Genomic DNA, 17,854 nt, shown 5'->3' on the forward strand with positions numbered 1-17,854 from the left:
GCCTACTTTATAAGAAAAGAGTATACCTGCCATTCAGGTTAATGATATATATCGCAGTGAACCTAAGAATATGTTTGATTATTGTAGACTGACGTTGTTCTAATTACTTTGTTTTAATAATAAAGAATGTAGTGTAGCACACAGGCTTTATAATAATTGTGAAATTGCTGTTTAATTGTGCTGCACTGGCAGTTACAGGGTTAATGCGGGAGAGATGATGATTTCGGCTGGTGATCCTGTGATACAACTGTTCGTGAGCGTGCTGATTAAAAGTTAAGACCAAGCGTCTTTTGTCTGTCGTTCTTCAAACATTACAGTAGACATATTTTGGTTTACAAACTGTATTGTTTAATCAGTCACGTTAGCACTCGGCTAACGTATCCACCTAGTGTTAACAGTTTAGCAGCTAAACGTTTTAGCTGTGGGCACGATTCGCTTGCATAAGTGTTTTTGTATTTTATGTCATTATAAGAACGGGATTGACTATATTATTGTTTTATGTAAAGGTGCTTTGTCAATGGTAGCGCTGGTTAACTGGCTCAAGGACTCATCTCTGTGCCAATCACAACAGGTTTGGCCAGCTGACCAATCTGAGCAGAGTAGGCTTGAGGAAGGGAGGGGGGCTTTGCTCCGAACTTGCTTTGAAACTAATCATTTCATAATCATTGGCAAATGACTCTAATATTAAATGTATATTCTGAGAAAATTACAATGTTTTCTGACCTTAGATGCATTTAAACCTGATGTAGGGGACTGTAACACACTCAACACTCATACAAGAACTCTCTTTCCTAAAATCTGTGTGCAAAGAACTGAACCATAAAGCTCCACAGAATTGGAATGACATTTTAACCAAGTTTAAATCCACAAATTGGGAACTTTAGTGCTGTAAACTATTAATATATATTTTAAAGAATTTTTTAATTATTTAGTGCTCATCTCTATAAAATGTAAATTTTACATAAGGTCTATACCATAAAATGCTATTCATAATCTTCTGTGAACCTCCATAAGATCTTACACTTTAGTTAGTATATGTGTAGATATGAGAGGAGTTGGCCATCAGACTGAAAAAGGAGATCTGAGCTGATCTTGTAACATTTTCTTGACTGTCACAAAGCTCAGTCCTGCTGTAGTGACACACACATTTTAAAGTGTTACTTAATTTAATCATTCTGCTCTCTGCCTTGGCAAGTACAAGTGCAATTTGGTGCATTTTTGCATGCTTTTGCATTTCTAATTTGAGAATATGCATATAATATTTTGTCAAATGATTTTCACATCTTACATACATAATGAACTTTTTCACTGAAAATATAAACTTATTACATCCTTAAATAAATGTAAAGAAATTCTGCTACTACAAATTAAAATCTCATCACAATGATAATGCAATATTAATATTTAATATAATTGACTAGTATCACTTACTGTATGTATTGAACAATTTCAAATCACTGTTATAAATCAATTTCAGCACTATTTGAAAATTAAATGTTTTTGGGGTTTTTTTCTCTCTCTTTTCCAGCTGTGAGTTTTGGAGACGTAATCACACCAGAAAGCACTGAGGAATCTGCTGCAGTGGGTTCAAATGTTACTTTATCCTGCAATTATTCCTCTGCACAATCACTTCAATGGTACCGTCAGTCTCCTGGATCATATTTCTTGTGCTTATAATAGAGAGTGTGAAAGAGACTAAGACATCTGATGTAGATCCCCGGTTCTTCTCTACTAAACTGAAAAGAAAAATAATATCTGGAGATACACACCTTGAAAAGACAGAAATCTGATGCATTTTTTACTTACATTAACTTACATGTACTTACTCTTTTTATCACTGGGACCCGCTTACATGAATGGGGTCTTTATACATGCAAATCCAGCGTCGACCTAGGCCTTGTTTATAAAACATTCGTCACTGAAATGACAGAACACACAAACGCACTTGCTACACACCGTTGCTGCCCCGGAAAAACAAACTGCATCCATTGTTCGTGTAACACTGGGTTCTTTTAGGAAGCTGAACACGGTAAACTTTCCCTCACATCCAAAAACACACTTATTTGGAGAGATTCACGAACAAATCCTATGCAGCGCATGCCGACTATTTCCAGATGAAGCGCGTTCTCGCTCTCCTCTGGTCGACGTGTGCGTGGGTGCGCTTTTCTGAGAGAAATGCTCATATAAGGAGTTCCACCATCGTCTACGTCATTAAATCCACAATTAAAAAAAAAAAAGGGGCCGAAACTTGTACCAACCCGGAAGTAAGATTTTCGGCACAGAAATTCTCTGTCATTCGTCCAAATTATTTTTTAAAACTTTGGCCATGTTTAGCATGAGAATCCATCTCTTTAACACTGTGAACAACTCTGAATACATGAAACACCATTTGTAACCCCCCTTTAAAGAAGAGCTCTGTGTGATAATCATTCCTAAGTTTTTATAAGTTTACCTTATAGATCAACTATGTTTAGATGGTCTTTGATTTCTCTGTGTTCCACAGCACATTATTATGGTACGCACATTTTTTTTTATTTTTCTGTATACTTTAAAAGAAATGCTTTACTTCCAGGTTACTAAATGTTTAAGTTTAATGCTAATCATTTATGTAAAATGACTTACATTGTTTGTTTGTTTTTTTGTTGTTGTTGTTTTTTTCCAGTGTCCTCAGGACAGTTCAGTGTTGAACAGTCTTCAAGAGAAATCCCTGCAAATGAAGGTGCTCAAGTTATTGTAATGTGTACTTATACTACTTCTGGAACTCCAGATCTCTTCTGGTACAAATATTTTCCAAACAGATCACCAACATTAATTCTGAGTCAATACACCACTGAGCCTGATTTTAAGAAGAGATTTTCTGCCAACACTGAACTCCACATCAAGAACATTTCCATTGATGTTCAAGAACCTGTGTCTGACTCTGCTGTGTACTGTGCTCTGAGGCCCACAGTGACTGAAAACACACTCAACACTCAAGGTGCAAATCCTCATGCTATTTAATTCTGTCCCACAACAATAATATGCATATAATAAAAAAAAAAAAATGAATTATTTAGTTAGTGCTGTGCAAAATGAATGTCCATCAACTTTATGAGATCTAAAGTATTATAACAACCAAAGTATGAGGGACAATGTAGTTCATATTCTGCTTTTTGTGTTCTGAGGACTTACTGTATGTATATTTATATGACAGAGTTACAGTAGTAAGTAACCATAAGAGGGTACAATAGGATGTGAATATTAATTAAATGATCTAGTGGTGTATGAAACAGATCTAATCTTCTCTCTCAAAGAACTGTCTGGAAGAGGTGGGGTTTAAAGCACTGATACCTGATGTGATCTTTAACTTCAAGTCTGTTAGAGAGAGAATACGAAACACACACAATGATGCTCCATTCTGTCATTCTAATTTCTGCCTTTGCATGTAAGTATTGAAATTCTTTGTGTCTTGCATCCCAGTACTCTGAGCAGCCAGAACTGCTAATTTCTTCTTCGAAAAAATTAAGTATAAAGTGTTCTTTGTGTAGTATATTGCATTCTATACTGATACATCTAAACTGAATATAGATTAAATTTAAACACCTGTTCTTTAAAATTTGATTTACTTTTGCAGATGCAATGCATGGAAATGAAATCAAACCAACCAAAACACTGGAGTTTGCTGATGAGGGTTTAAGTGTTAAATTATCCTGCAGTTATTCATCTGCATTAACTCTCTACTGGTACCGTCAGTATCCCGGATCAGCTCCTCAGTTTATTGTGTTCATCTCAGATGGATCAAAAACAAGCTCAGGAGTCTAATGTAGATTCCAGATTCACTGCCAAAGTCACCAAAGACAAAGAAAGCCATGTGTACCTGGAGATCTCCTCTGCATCTATATCAGACTCTGCTCTGTACTACTGTGCTCTGCAGCCCACAGTGACAGGAAACACAAGAACACTGTACAAAAACCTGACACACAGCATTATATCTGCATCACACATATCCAATCCCCATATCTGCTATAGGTAACACAAGGGAACACCCCTCTATTCAGCAAAAAAATTATAGATTGTCATTCACAACATAAAAAGGTGATACACAAAGATTCGGTTAATGCTTCTCCAGATATTCATAATCTTTTATTAAGCAACCACGTTCAGAAAAGTGATTTTATTTTTTTGGCCACAAAGTAATTACTTCAAAAAAGTACCTACTCAAGAGAGTATGCCATTTCAGATGCAGCTATGATGTTATTTTGTACACCCTGAACAATTCTTTATAAAGGTAGGATTGGTTTAAAATGTGTTTTTTGAACAAATGCTTGAGTGTACTATGTTTACCATGTTGTCATTGTCACATGACCTATCAGCATCAGTTGCATTCTGTCACTGCATTCAAAAGTCCTCTCCCATGGCTTCATGGGATATACGATTAAAGTGTCCATCTTATGTACACTTCAGAATCACGCCAGAAGTAATAGGGCATTAGGATACATTTTGCTGAAACACACTCAACACTCAACAAGAACAGAGGAAGTGCTCGTTATATGACGAGGTGAAAATCCACATGATACTGACTGCTGATGCACATTCATTGATATTTTTTATTTTTATATTTTGTATATGGAATCACATAAAGATAGTGAGAGTTAAATTCTCAGATAATGAATTTTTTGTTTAGACTTTATTTCTCTTTAATTGTATTAATACATTAAAACAAAATTACCTAATTAAGAAATTAAAACTTAATTTTACTGTTGAAATTATTTTGCCATAAGATGTGCAATATACACCACAGATTCACAGATTCATATTATCAAGCACTCATTACAGGATCAATTAGCTCCTCCTTTTTATTTAATTAATAACATGCTTTTTACAGATCTGCTTCTTTCGGCCCCTCTTTTTTTCATTTACCAAAATGAGCATCATCTCAACAGAGAGCAGGAAGTTCCTGATCGATTGTAATGATTCAGTTCCTGCGAAACTCATCACAATCATCACAACCCAGAGAACAGAAGGGCATCAACAGAACTGATCTGACTTAGAAAACACATGGACAGACACTTGGTACTGATATTAATCATGATTTCAGGTAAAATACCCTTTGATGCCAATGCTAAGGAAAATAGATAATTAAATGTAATGTGACCTGAATTTAACTCGTGTTGCTTTTTTAAAATGTAAGCAAATATTTATTTTCATGCTTGCAGGTGTGATGGCTGCAGACCAGATTGGGCCAAACAAGGGTGCAAATGTCATCAGTACAGAAGGAAAGTCTGTGACACTGAGCTGCACATATGATACAAGCAGCAGAACTGTTAGACTTTACTGGTTCAGACAGTATCATGATGGAGAACCTCAGTATTTAATGTGGAAACAGGCTTGGGAATTTAGTAGCACTGGGACCCCAGCTGATCGTCGCTTTCAGTCGACTACATCAGAAACATCCACTGAACTCATTATTACTGGTGTAACTCTGTCAGATTCAGCTCTCTATTATTGTGCTCTAAGAGTTGGAGCACAGTGATACAAAGTCTTTGTGAACCCGTACAAAAACTCAAATTAATTTTTCACTTTAATCTCAAGCCATATCAAACCCACAATCTATAATTCACACAATATAATTACACTTGTGGAAACACCTGTGTGAGGAAGTTGGATAATATTTTTTTAGAATATTTAATGTTAAAAAAAACAATGCACAACAGATGACAAACATTTTTAAGTATTTTCATACTTCCAGACAATATAATAAATTAGGTAATTTTCAGATAATAGCATCATCATTGTATTATATTTTTAAGATTACTATGTATTTATTTTTTTATTGTGTTACAATTATCTATTTAAGTATTTATCACAGTCAGCGAGATGAAGATGTCTTATAATCCGTGGTTGTGCTGTAATTTTAGTGTTTTGTATCATTAACTCAGTTCAGTAAATTTTAGGGGTGTGATGAGATCTGATGTGTCTCGCGAGATCTGACTGGTCTCGCGAGAGGTGGCATATTCTCATGCAGGCCTTTCAGATATTTGCATTACACTGGTCCTTTCACCAATGGTATGTAATGTAAGATATGTACCGTATTTTTCGGACTATAATTCGCACCTGAGTATAAGTCGCATCAGTCCAAAAATGCGACATGACGAAAAAAAACATATATAAGTCGCACTGGACTATAAGTTCGCATTTATTTAGAACCAAGAGAAAACATTAACCGTCTACAACCGCGAGAGGGCGCTCTATGCTGCTCAGTGCTCCTGTCACCTATCAGATCAGCTGCATATTTTACTACCTGCAGTGTGTAATCTGCAGAAAAGGATTTTCTTTTGGGGGGCATTTTGTTTTGCATTCAGTCTTTCTCAGTTGTCTTTAAGTAATATTTCAGTTAACCTGTGTTTGTGATAGTGTGGTTTAATAGGGTGTGGTTAGTATTTCGATCTTGCTAATTTAGCAGGGGGTAATCTAACTAATTACTTTTCCCGTCGTTACAACGCCGTTAACGTTACTGAACGTCAAATGCGGTGTGTTACTATGCATTGATTTAATAAACTATGCAATCCGAACGGACCCCTGGCTCACACAGCGAGTGAGCAGGTGGGTTAATGACAAGATAAGCGATTATGATTGGCTAAGGCAGAGTCATGTGTTTCATGGTAGCCAATCAGAGCCAGTGTTTTTGAGTGAGGAGGTGGGTTAATAACGAGATAAGCGATTATGATTGGCTAAGGCAGTCAGAGATTCGCAGCAGAGATCAGAGTCAGAGTCAGGAGCAATCCGATGAAAAGGTTGGCATTTTCAAGGTGGAGATATAAGCACTACTTTCAAATTCATTGTGGTCAAAGGCAAGAACATGCATGCAATGTGTGTACATTATGTCCAGGAGCGAAGTCTTTGTCGACATCCGTTGTAAGCAACTCTAATTTAATGAAGCATCTCACAATGACGCACGCATCTCTACAAAGCTAGTGGCCAAAAACACAGATACCAATATGATTTAATTTGCTAGAGTTAAATGCCACTTTATATGGTGTAACTGTTTTGCTTTTCTTACAAAGATAATACTTGAAGTGCAGGGATAAAACTTTTGCTGTCTGTTGACGTGCAATAAATCGAAATCGAAAGTTATGTACGAACACCTGTCTGTTCTACTCATTTCAACTGACTTGTGAAAACTGCTAAAAAAAAAGACATATAGCAACTTTTTTTTAACAGTAACGCAAATAGTTACTTTCCCTGTAACGAGTTACTTTTATTATAGAGTAATTCAGTTACTAACTCAGTTACTTTTTGGGACAAGTAGTGAGTAACTATAACTAATTACTTTTTTAAAGTAACATTCCCAACAGTTTTAGTTAGTTACTTTTTTTATATTGTGTTTATGTTTTCAGGGGGATGCTACAGGAGCACTGAGCAGCATAGAGCGCCATCTCGCGGCTGTAGATGGTAATGTTTTCTCTTGGTTCATGTCAAATTAATTTTGATAAATAAGTCGCACCTGACTATAAGTCACAGGACCAGCCAAACTATGAAAAAAAAGATATTATGTTCACATCAGGAAAGTGGCCACATGATAAGCGGGAAAATTATGCAGTGAAGTCTTTATCCAGTCATAAAAACAGATTTCACAGTTTAACGCAGAATGTCACGGAATTTATTGGGAAAATTATGCAGTGAAGTCTTTTAACCAAAAGTAGGTCATTACACTTAAATCAAATCACAATATGGACTAGTATCTGTAAATATAAACCCACAAAAGTCGATTTAAATATGAATCCTACATGTTCTGCCTGTCTCTGTTAATGAATTGTGCAGACGCGCGGTTTACACACACACACACACACACACACACACACACACACACACACACACACACACATACACACACACACACACACACACAGACTCTCTCACTCCTCTCTCTCTCTCTCTCTCTCCTCACTTCCGGTGAGAGAGTAAGTTTTTACAGATCATAGTATGGTGCAAAAAAAAGAGGAAAATATAACCAATTACTATGGCTAATACACATCTCTTTCTGATTGTTCTTTTTCTAATCTTTTTCCCTCTTATGGAAACCTTTACGAGTGGGATCCCTAAATGTTAATGGGATGAGGGATAAGAGTAAAAGCTGATACTGTGATAGAATTCATCAAGTTAAAGAAATTAGATGTTATTTTCTTACAAGAAACTCATAGTGATGTAAACAATGAGGTTGACTGGCGATTGTGGTGGAGGAATGAATGTGTGCTCACACATAGTACTAACCTGAGTGCAGGAACTGCTATTCTCTTTTCTCCCTCTATAAAAGCCAAAGTTTTGAGAAGAAGGGAAATTGAATCAGGAAGATGTTTAGCAGTTAAGGTTGATTTAAATGGTCTTGTCTTTACGTTTGTGAGTGTATATGCACCTAATATAGGAGCTGAGAGAATTTTTTTTTTTTTTTAACAAAATTGAAAGTGATTTTAGGACAACAGCAAGGTAATGGTTTTTTACTATCTTAGCTGGGGACTGGAACTGTACACTTAATGCCTTGCTTGATAGAAATGAAAGAGAAGAACCCCATTTTCAGGTCACCAAACAGTACTTAAAAATGTTATTAAAAACCTCTAATCTTACTGATATATGGAGAGAAAAATAATCCCTCTGTTAAACAATATACATGGGTAAAGGTTAGTGATGGGGAGGATTTCAGCAGCACGACTGGATAGACTGTACTTATCAAAATAGTATGAAAAAGTAGAATTATGAATACAGCTATTGTCCCCACATCCTTCACTGATCACAAATTAATCACTATTGACTGTAACTTGAATTCTAAGAAAAAACAGAAGTGTTTACTGGCATTTTAATGTCAAATTGTTACAAGACAGGAGTTTTTGTGAATCTTTTAAACATTTTTGGGAGACCTGGAAAAAAAAAAGAAAATAAGATTTGATAATGTTATTCTTTGGTGGGAAGTTGGTAAAGCTCACATAAGGGAATTTTGTCAGCAGTATACATCTCACTCTAATTTTGAAACGGTCTCTGGAATGGCTTGAAAGAGAAATCTTTGCAATTGAAAAAAATATGATAGGAGATCTTTCTTCCAATGTACATGAGTGGTCTGAGAAGAAATTAAAATTGAGCTCTATATTAAATGAAAAGGTTAAAGGAGCTCTTGTGAGAAACAGATTCTTATCAATAAAGGATATGGACAGTCCCACCTCTTTTTTTTTTCAATTTGGAACTCAAGAGTGTGCAAGTTAACCAAATGTATAACCTGAAGAATGACAATGGACAATGTACATCTGAACCTGTGGAAATGCGTAGGCTAGCAGTGAATTTTTATTCACATTTATACTCACCTGAGGACATAGACATTCCGACACAAAATGGATTCCTACAAGATCTTCCTTGTTTAAATGAAGAAGATAAGCAAGAATTGGAATCTGGATTAACTTTTGCAGAATTAAGTGATGGCGTAACGGGTCTTTCGTCGGGTCGTACCCCAGGCATAGATGGACTTCCTGGTGAATTTTACAAGCATTTCTGGACAACATTGGAACTGATTTTATTTGAGGTGCTCAAGGAATGTAATCATACTGGTTTTCTACCAAAGAGCTGCCAACGGGCTGTATTAACATTGCTTCCAAAAAAAAAAGGTGATCTTACCCTTTTAAAGAACTGGAGACCTTTGGCAATTCTCTGCACTGAATATAAACTTTTATCAAAGTGCCTTGCCTACAGATAGAACAAAATATTGTTCAAAATTATACACAAAGATCAATCTTACTGTATAAAAGACAGATGTATTGCTGACAACTTGCATCTAGTACGTGATGTTATTGATTATGCAAATGCAATGGCGCGGGAAGGGGGGGGGGTGCTGCGGGGGGGGGCTGCAGCCCCCCCCGTCATAGCATCAGCCCCCCCCTGGTGGGGGGCTGTGGACTAACCTAATATTGTACTTAAAAACGTGAAAAAAATACAAATTAATTAATAAAGTGCAGACATAACAATGTGTTTAATGTGGGATTAAGATATAGTGTATAAGATATAAACTAATGATAATTATTTTAATATTTCGTTGATAAAAGACTAACCTAGCCTCCTCAGGAATGCTTCCGTCACCGTCAGAATAATTGGCTTCCGTCAGAATAATGGGCGTTTACTAGCCGCTCTCAAGCGCCACGACCGCATGCATAATTTTGCCACAAAGAACCGGCTGAAGAAATGATTATGAATTTGTCAAAAATAGCAAGGAGACATTTAATTGTTTATTAATATAAAATGGTGTTTTCTGTGTCGCTGCAAAGACGATGCGGACTCGCCATGAACGCCAGAGAGAAATGCACATTTCATATGGATTAGGCCTACATATTCAGAGAGAGCCTATTTATTTATTTTCATTTTGAATATTTTCGTTTAAAAGTAGACATTTTTTAAGCTTTCTATAATAGATAGCCTATATTTCTCAAAACTGTCTGTGAGGCACAAGCTGAGTTTCTGCGCCCTCCAGTTCACGTGCAATACAAGTGATGTGCCGGCACCTTATTACATTGTCTGCTAATATATTTGCTTGTTTATTAAATACAGGCAATGGGTTGATAAAATATTGATCAAAATTAAGATACAATTTATACAAAACGAAAATCTTTTTAAACAGAGTCTTTCTACAAAACAAAACTCCAAAATAAAGTGGTCAAAATCATGTCTTTACACCCACTCCATGTCTCATAGGCTATTGCACATGATGTATCATATCTTTCTCATGCTGCATGCTCACTTTCATAATAAAACATTGATTAAATAAATAAAAAAATTACATTAGCCTATAATATTTAAACAAATATGAAACCAAATATGTTTTCTTTAATGGCTACAACACATAGCCTAAACAGTACAGAGATTTTTTTTTTATTATTTTTTTTATTTATTTATTTTTATTAAACATCAAAGTACAAGTACATCAAGTACAATTTTTTGTGTATAAAAACAGTAACAATCACGCCAGGGGAGAAGACTAGTAGAGAAATTTCATGTCGTCAGTCACAACATAATGACGTCACATATTTTTCCAACCCAGCCCTCAGCCCCCCCCCCCCGCATGAAAACAGCTTTTTTCCAGCGCGCCTGTGCTGATGTGTAATAATATAGATGTAGGAATACTGTCACTCGATCAGGAGAAAGCTTTTGATCGTGTTGATCATCAATATCTTTTTAAAGTATTAGAAGCTTTTGGGTTTGGAGAGAAATTTAGAAAAATGATAAAGTTGTTGTACAATAATGCAACATGTATGGTAAAGATAGCAGGAGGCCTAAAGTGTCCCTGTTAAGGTACAGAGGGGTATTAAGACAAGGATGCCCACCTTCTGGTCAGCTTTACAACTTAGCTATTGAACCTCTTCTATGTAAACTAAGAGAGAGTGTAATGGGTTTAATGTACAAGGTGCTATTTTTAATGATTATGTAAAAGTTTCAGCTTACGCTGATGACATTACTGTTGTTTTAAGGAATGTTAACGATGTTCAGGTTTTAAAAGAGATTTTATCAAGTTATGGTAAAGCCTCATCTGCAAAAGTAAACTGGGCAAAAAGTGATGCAATGTGGTGTGGTTTAGACCATAACACTCCAGTTCTCCCAGGTAATTTAAAATGGGGAAAATCTGGGTTAAAATATTTGGGGGTGTTTTTAGGAAGGGAGGATTATAAGAGACAGAATTGGGGAGGGCCTGGTGGAGAAGGTGTGTGCTCGGTTGTCTTGCTGGCATTGGCTGCTACCCAGTTATCTTATAGGGGAAGAGCCCTGGTCTGCAACAACCTTGTAGCCTCAACGCTATGGCACAAAATGAAGGCTATGGAACCAAAATGAAATCTTCTGGAACCTCCTGAAGATTTGGTTGCAAAAATCCAAAAACGCTTAACAGACTTTTTTTGGTCCGGTAACCACTGGACAAAAGCATCAACTTTGTTTCTGCCCAGACAAGAAGGTGGACAAGAGACTAGGATATAAAAAGCAGAATTAAGACTTTCAGACTACAAGACAGTAAAAAGATTTCTCTATGGATTGGATGTAAGCTGGGTAGGAGTAGCTTGTGCCCTCCTTAGAAGAGCAGGAGGGATGGGGGCTGGATAAACTTTTGGTTTCTTCTGGACATTTAAAATGTTGATTTACTGGATTAACTTCCTTTTATCACTCAGTGTTCAAAGCCTGGAGGACTTTTGATATCTCAAGAGACATCACGGATGAGGGAGGTCTCTGGTCAAGGGAGGGAACCCCTAATGCACAATTCTATGGTGGACTTAGTGATCTTAAAAATCACCATCGATGAGGAATCTTCTAAAGGCTGCAGGAGTTGTAAAGATTGGACATTTAATAACTTCAGATGGATGGATGTCTCCTGAAATGCTAGCCTCCAAGATTGGAATAAGATCAATTCGTCGGACACAAAAACTGATAAATGAAATTCTTGAGAGCCTATCAACGGATTTTAAATGCAGTGTGGAAACAATAAAATGAAGATATGGATTTAACTTTTCCTGAACTAAGAATAATTCCGGATGTGGGTATATTTGAAGAAAAGGAGGGGTCTTTGTTGACCTTCAAGACACCTGAACTAGACCGTTTCAGTAAAACTGAGAAGAAAGCATTGTATGTCACGTGTAAAAGTTTCACACTCTCACTCTTTAGGAGGAGTTAAAGAGTCAAAATGGCAAGAGCTATTCGGATCAGGCTCTTCCCCGAAGGGTTGCTGGAGGGCCTTGTACAAGCCTCCCATTGAAAAAAAGGTGTCGGAGACCTTCAGTGTAGAGTTGTGCATGGGTTAATAGCTACAAACAGATACAGAGCACACCTCGATCCCCCAGGTTTCAGGAGGGATGTCCTTTTTGTGGGATGACTGAAACTGTTTTTCATTTATTTCTTCAATGTGTGGAGGCTTGTGCCTTTTTTTTCAATTAGAAGAATGGTGTACAGTTTTGGGATAAGTGTTTTCACCCATGTTTATTTATCTATGGACCAAAGTATAGCAGAAATAGAAAGCAGATCCCATGTTTTGCTTAATTTTTTGTTTGGGCAAGCAAAAATTGGAATATGGATTTCACGTGAAAAGCAAATAAATAATGTTGGGTCAACTGATGCAATGTTTAATTTTAAAAGGGTTTAATTAAAACTAGATAAAAGGTGGAATATGCATACTATAACTTGGTTAAAGACCTGGAGACTTTCAATCACATTTGGGGAGTTAACCAGTGCATATGTGAATCTGATTTTGATGGTGCTTTGCAAACTTATATTTTAATTGTGCTATTGTCTTGCCTTGTTTTCTGTGCTATTTATTATTGTATGTTTGTGTTTTAAATTACTTTTTAAATCTATGTAAGGTTTAGGTTAACCTTGAATATTTTGTAATAAAGGGGGGTTAGTTTGGGTTTTTGTCAAAGTCTCTCTCTCTCTCTCTCTCTCTCTCTCCTCTCAAGCGTGCGTGACGCTCGCGGTGATTTCATGCTCCGTAAACTCTAGACTGGATCAAGCAGCAGTGAAAAAGGATTTGAGGAAAGATTTCATGCAGATCTCAACAAATCTTCAAGCTCAGTGACTAAAACACATAAACATCCACAAAAACTAAGAGCTCTGCAAGGTGCAGTTGTTGACATACTTGACGTAAATATACATATTCAATGTGATTTATTTTGATAAATAAATAAATAAATGTTTTACTGTTCTTTGAAACCATCACAGTGACATCAGTAAACATATTTACAATGATATACCAATTTATATAAGTTCTGCTCACTGCTAATGCAATAATATGTGTGTTATGACATTCATCCTGTAGATCATATTTCCCCACAAAAACGTCTTGTCCAGTTATTAAAGAATAAAACACTCCAGCAGTGGGAGGAGCAGATTCACACTGATGTTTGACAGTTTGAGAGGATGACAGAGTCAAATAGGTATTGAAGCACTGGGTTTTTGTTGTTTTAGTTTTTTTTTTTTTTTTTTTTTTTTTGCCATCATCGTCTCTCTGCAAATATGCTTCTTTTTACCTGGATAATAATCCAATTTTGCATGGGTAAGAGATCATTTCAGTATTATTTCAGTCAAAGTAAATACATAAATGTAAAAAAAGTGACAATGTATATATAGATTTTATATATAGATTATATATAGATGGTTTAATCACTTTATTCCTTTATTGTTTGATAAATTGAATCCCATTTCTTTTTCACAGAATTTTTTTCAGCTGACACAATACAACCATTTACTTTAGAAAAACATGTTTCTGAGGGTGAAAATGTGACTCTATCTTGTAACTACAGTACCACTGTTGTCACTGTAAGCTCTCTCCAGTGGTATCGGCAGTATCTCAAAGCAAAACCTAAATTTTTACTACTCACTAAATATTCAAACAAATCTGAGCCTGATCTTCATCTGTATTCAAAAGCTACAAAAGAAATCAAACGTGTAGATCTGATCATCTTCTCTGCATCTATATCAGACTCTGCTCTGTACTATGTGCTCTGCAGCCCTCAGTGACAGGAAACAGAACAATACAGTGCAGAAAACGGTATTACATCCACATCACACATATCTAGCCCCCATATCAGCTAGTTAACACAAGGGTTAACACCCCTCTATAAAATTCAATGTATTATTGCACACATGGATTGTTAATTTAGATACATTTGCTCTTTTTCCCAGGTGGAGAGGAAGGAGGGGCTTAAAGTACTGTATATCTGACAGTAGTTTGTCAAAACTGACATAAGATCATTTCATCTGAGACTGTAAGAAAAAACACAATGATTCTCCATTCAGTTATTCTGCTCTCTGCTTTAGCATGTAAGTACCATTGTTTTTAAAAGCATTACCTTTATGATCAAAGTGAAGAATTAAGCATAGTTTTATTATTTAAGGACTTAATATATAAAAAGTGCACTAAAAGTAGATGAACTATTTTCAGTATAGTCCCCTTTCAGATTAAAATGACAAACATAACATTTCAGATTTATTTGCAGGTGCCAGTAATGGAGATACCATTAAACCAGACAAAACAGAGGAGTTTTGTTGCAGAGGGTTCAAGTGTTAACTTATCCTGCAGTTATTCATCTGCATGGTCTTTACTTTGGTACCGTCAGTATCCCGGATCAGCTCCTGAGTTCCTTGTGCTCATCTTAGATGGAGAAAAAGAAGCTCAGATGTCCAAAGTGGATCAAAGATTCAGTACTAATAATAGAAAAGAAGAACAAAATTGTGTGGATTTAATCATCTCCTCTGTTGCAGTATCAGACTCTGTTCTGTACTACTGCGCTCTGAGGCCCACAGTGACAGGAAACACAAGAACACTGTACAAAACCCTGACTCTAAAAAGAAACAATAGTCTTCTACAGACAGAGAGAAATGTGACCCTTAAATTGTGAATTCCGGATTCCAGACCCCTCTGGTATCTAAGCATTTTTGCCAATTCAGAAAAGGCTAAAACAATATGGCAGAAATCAACTTTTCACATGCACAAATGTGGTCTATACATTGTGTAAAGGCACACTTTCTTTAAATCATTTACTTTAATGCAAGGAATAAAAAAAAAAAAAAAATAGGCACATAATGCCCATTACTAACTAAATGGCTTTACAACTGAGAGATCACGCATTTGTTCAAAAACATAGTCAGGCTAATAGTAATTTTGTGAAAAATGGTTTCCAAAGTAACAATTTTTAAACAATAAGAAACTTCATCCACAAGGGGTCAGCCTTGCTCTCTCCGTGCATGAGAATATCATGTGACATGATACAAACATTTAAAGAAGATCACTATGAGATAACGCAGAGTTGAGTGAATATTTGCTTATAGATCAACTATGTTTAGATGGGCGTTGATTTCCCTGTGTTTCACAGCACATTATGATGGTAAGTACATATGTATAAGCCTACTTTATAAGAAAAGAGTATACTTACATTCAGGTTAATACGTTTTTAAGTATACTTTCCTAATCATTCATGTTAATGACTTACTTTTTTCTGTCTATTTTTCCAGTGTCCTCAGCACAAGACAGTGTTGAACAGTCAGGAGAAATGACTGAAAGTGATGGAGATCAAGTTATTTTAATGTGTAATTATACTACTACTTCCACAACTCACTATCTCTTTTGGTACAAACAGCTGCCAAACAGATCACCAACATTCATTTTAAATCAATACACCACTGAGCCTGATTTTACAAAGAGATTTTCAGCAACATTGGACCTCACATCAAGAACATTTTCACTGATGATCAAGCATGTGCGTGTGTCTGACTCTGCTGTGTACTACTGTGCTCTGAGGCCCACAGTGACTGAAACACACTCAACACTCATACAAGAAAGTAAAAAAAAAAAAAAAAAAAAAAAAAACAACAAAAAAAAAAATACTGATGCATATTCATCCCATATGATATTGTTACATTTTCTAGACGGAATCACAAAACAATAAAGAGAATAACATTCCCAACTCCAACACTAAATGTTTCCCTCAGACTTTATTTCTCATTAATTGTATTAAGACATTTAAACAAACTTAATTTTAATGTTGAAATTATTTTGCCATAAGATGGCAATATACACCACAGATTCACAGATTCATATTATCAAGCCTCATTACAGGATCATTAGCTTCTCCTTTTTATTTAATAAATAACATGTCTTTTGCAGATCTGCTTCTTTAACCTCTTTCATTTATTTACCAAAATGAGCATCATCTCAACAGAGAGCAGGAAGTTCCTGATTGATTGTATGATTCAGTTCCTGCAAAACTCATCACAATCATCACAACCCAGAGAACAGAAGAGCATCAACAGAACTGATCTGACTTAGAAAACATGGACAGACACTTGGTACTGATATTAATCATGATTTCAGGTAAAATACCCTTTGATGCCAATGCTAAGGAAAATAGATAATTAAGTTTAATGTGACTGAATTTAACTCGTGTGCTTTTTAAAATGTAAGCAAATATTTATTTTCATGCTTGCAGGTGTGATGGCTGCAGACCAGATTGGGCCAAACAAGGGTGCAAATGTCATCAGTACAGAAGGAGAGTCTGTGACCCTCAGCTGCACATATGATACAAGCAGTAGAACTGTTAGACTTTACTGGTTCAGACAGTATCGTGATGGAGAACCTCAGTATTTAACGTGGAAAGATGCTCGGGATGGAGTAACCATATAGTGGTAGCTGATCGTCGCTTTCAGTCGACTACATCAGAAACATCCACTGAACTCATTATTACTGGTGTAACTCTGTCAGATTCAGCTCTCTATTATTGTGCTCTAAGAGTTGGAGCACAGTGATACAAAGTCTTTGTGAACCCGTACAAAAACTCAAATTAATTTTTCACTTTAATCTCAAGCCATATCAAACCCACAATCTATAATTCACACAATATAATTACACTTGTGGAAACACCTGTGTGAGAAGTTGGATAATATTTATTTTTAGAATATTTAATGTTTAATGTTAAGAGGTAGACATGAAACAATGCACAACAGATGACAAAAATGTGTAAGCATTTTCATACTTCCAGACAATATAATAAATTAGGTAATTTCAGATAATAGCATCATCATTGTATTATATTTTTAAGATTACTATGTATTTTTTTTTTTTCATTGTATTATATTTTTATTTAAGTATTTATCACAGCCAGTGAGATGAAGATGTCTTATTACCCAAAATCCGTGGATGTGCTGTAATTTTAGTGTTTATTCATTAACAGTAATTGCATTACACTGGCCCTTTCACCAGTGGTATGTAATGTAATGTATGTAAGATATTATGTTCACATCAGGCAAGTGGCCGCATAAGCGGTGAAATTAGTGGGTGAATTATTTTTCCAGTCATAAAAACAGAATTCACAGT

General features: G+C 35.8%; 2 pseudogenes and 1 gene segment (V, D, J or C); all 3 read left to right on the forward strand.

Annotated features, from left to right (window-relative positions):
• The first annotated feature begins 3,225 nt into the window (after positions 1-3,225).
• Positions 3,226-16,038, forward strand: LOC109080656 (annotated as a pseudogene).
• On the forward strand, positions 5,038-5,594 carry LOC122136231. The segment is given in 2 exon segments: positions 5,038-5,077; positions 5,196-5,594. Coding segments are annotated over 2 exon segments (357 nt in total).
• Positions 16,039-16,715: 677 nt separating the features above from the next.
• Positions 16,716-17,368, forward strand: LOC122136230 (annotated as a pseudogene).
• The last annotated feature ends 486 nt before the right edge of the window (positions 17,369-17,854 follow it).

This window comes from Cyprinus carpio, chromosome B2 (assembly GCF_018340385.1).
Source record: "Cyprinus carpio isolate SPL01 chromosome B2, ASM1834038v1, whole genome shotgun sequence".
In the NCBI taxonomy this organism is placed as follows: Eukaryota; Metazoa; Chordata; class Actinopteri; order Cypriniformes; family Cyprinidae; genus Cyprinus; species Cyprinus carpio.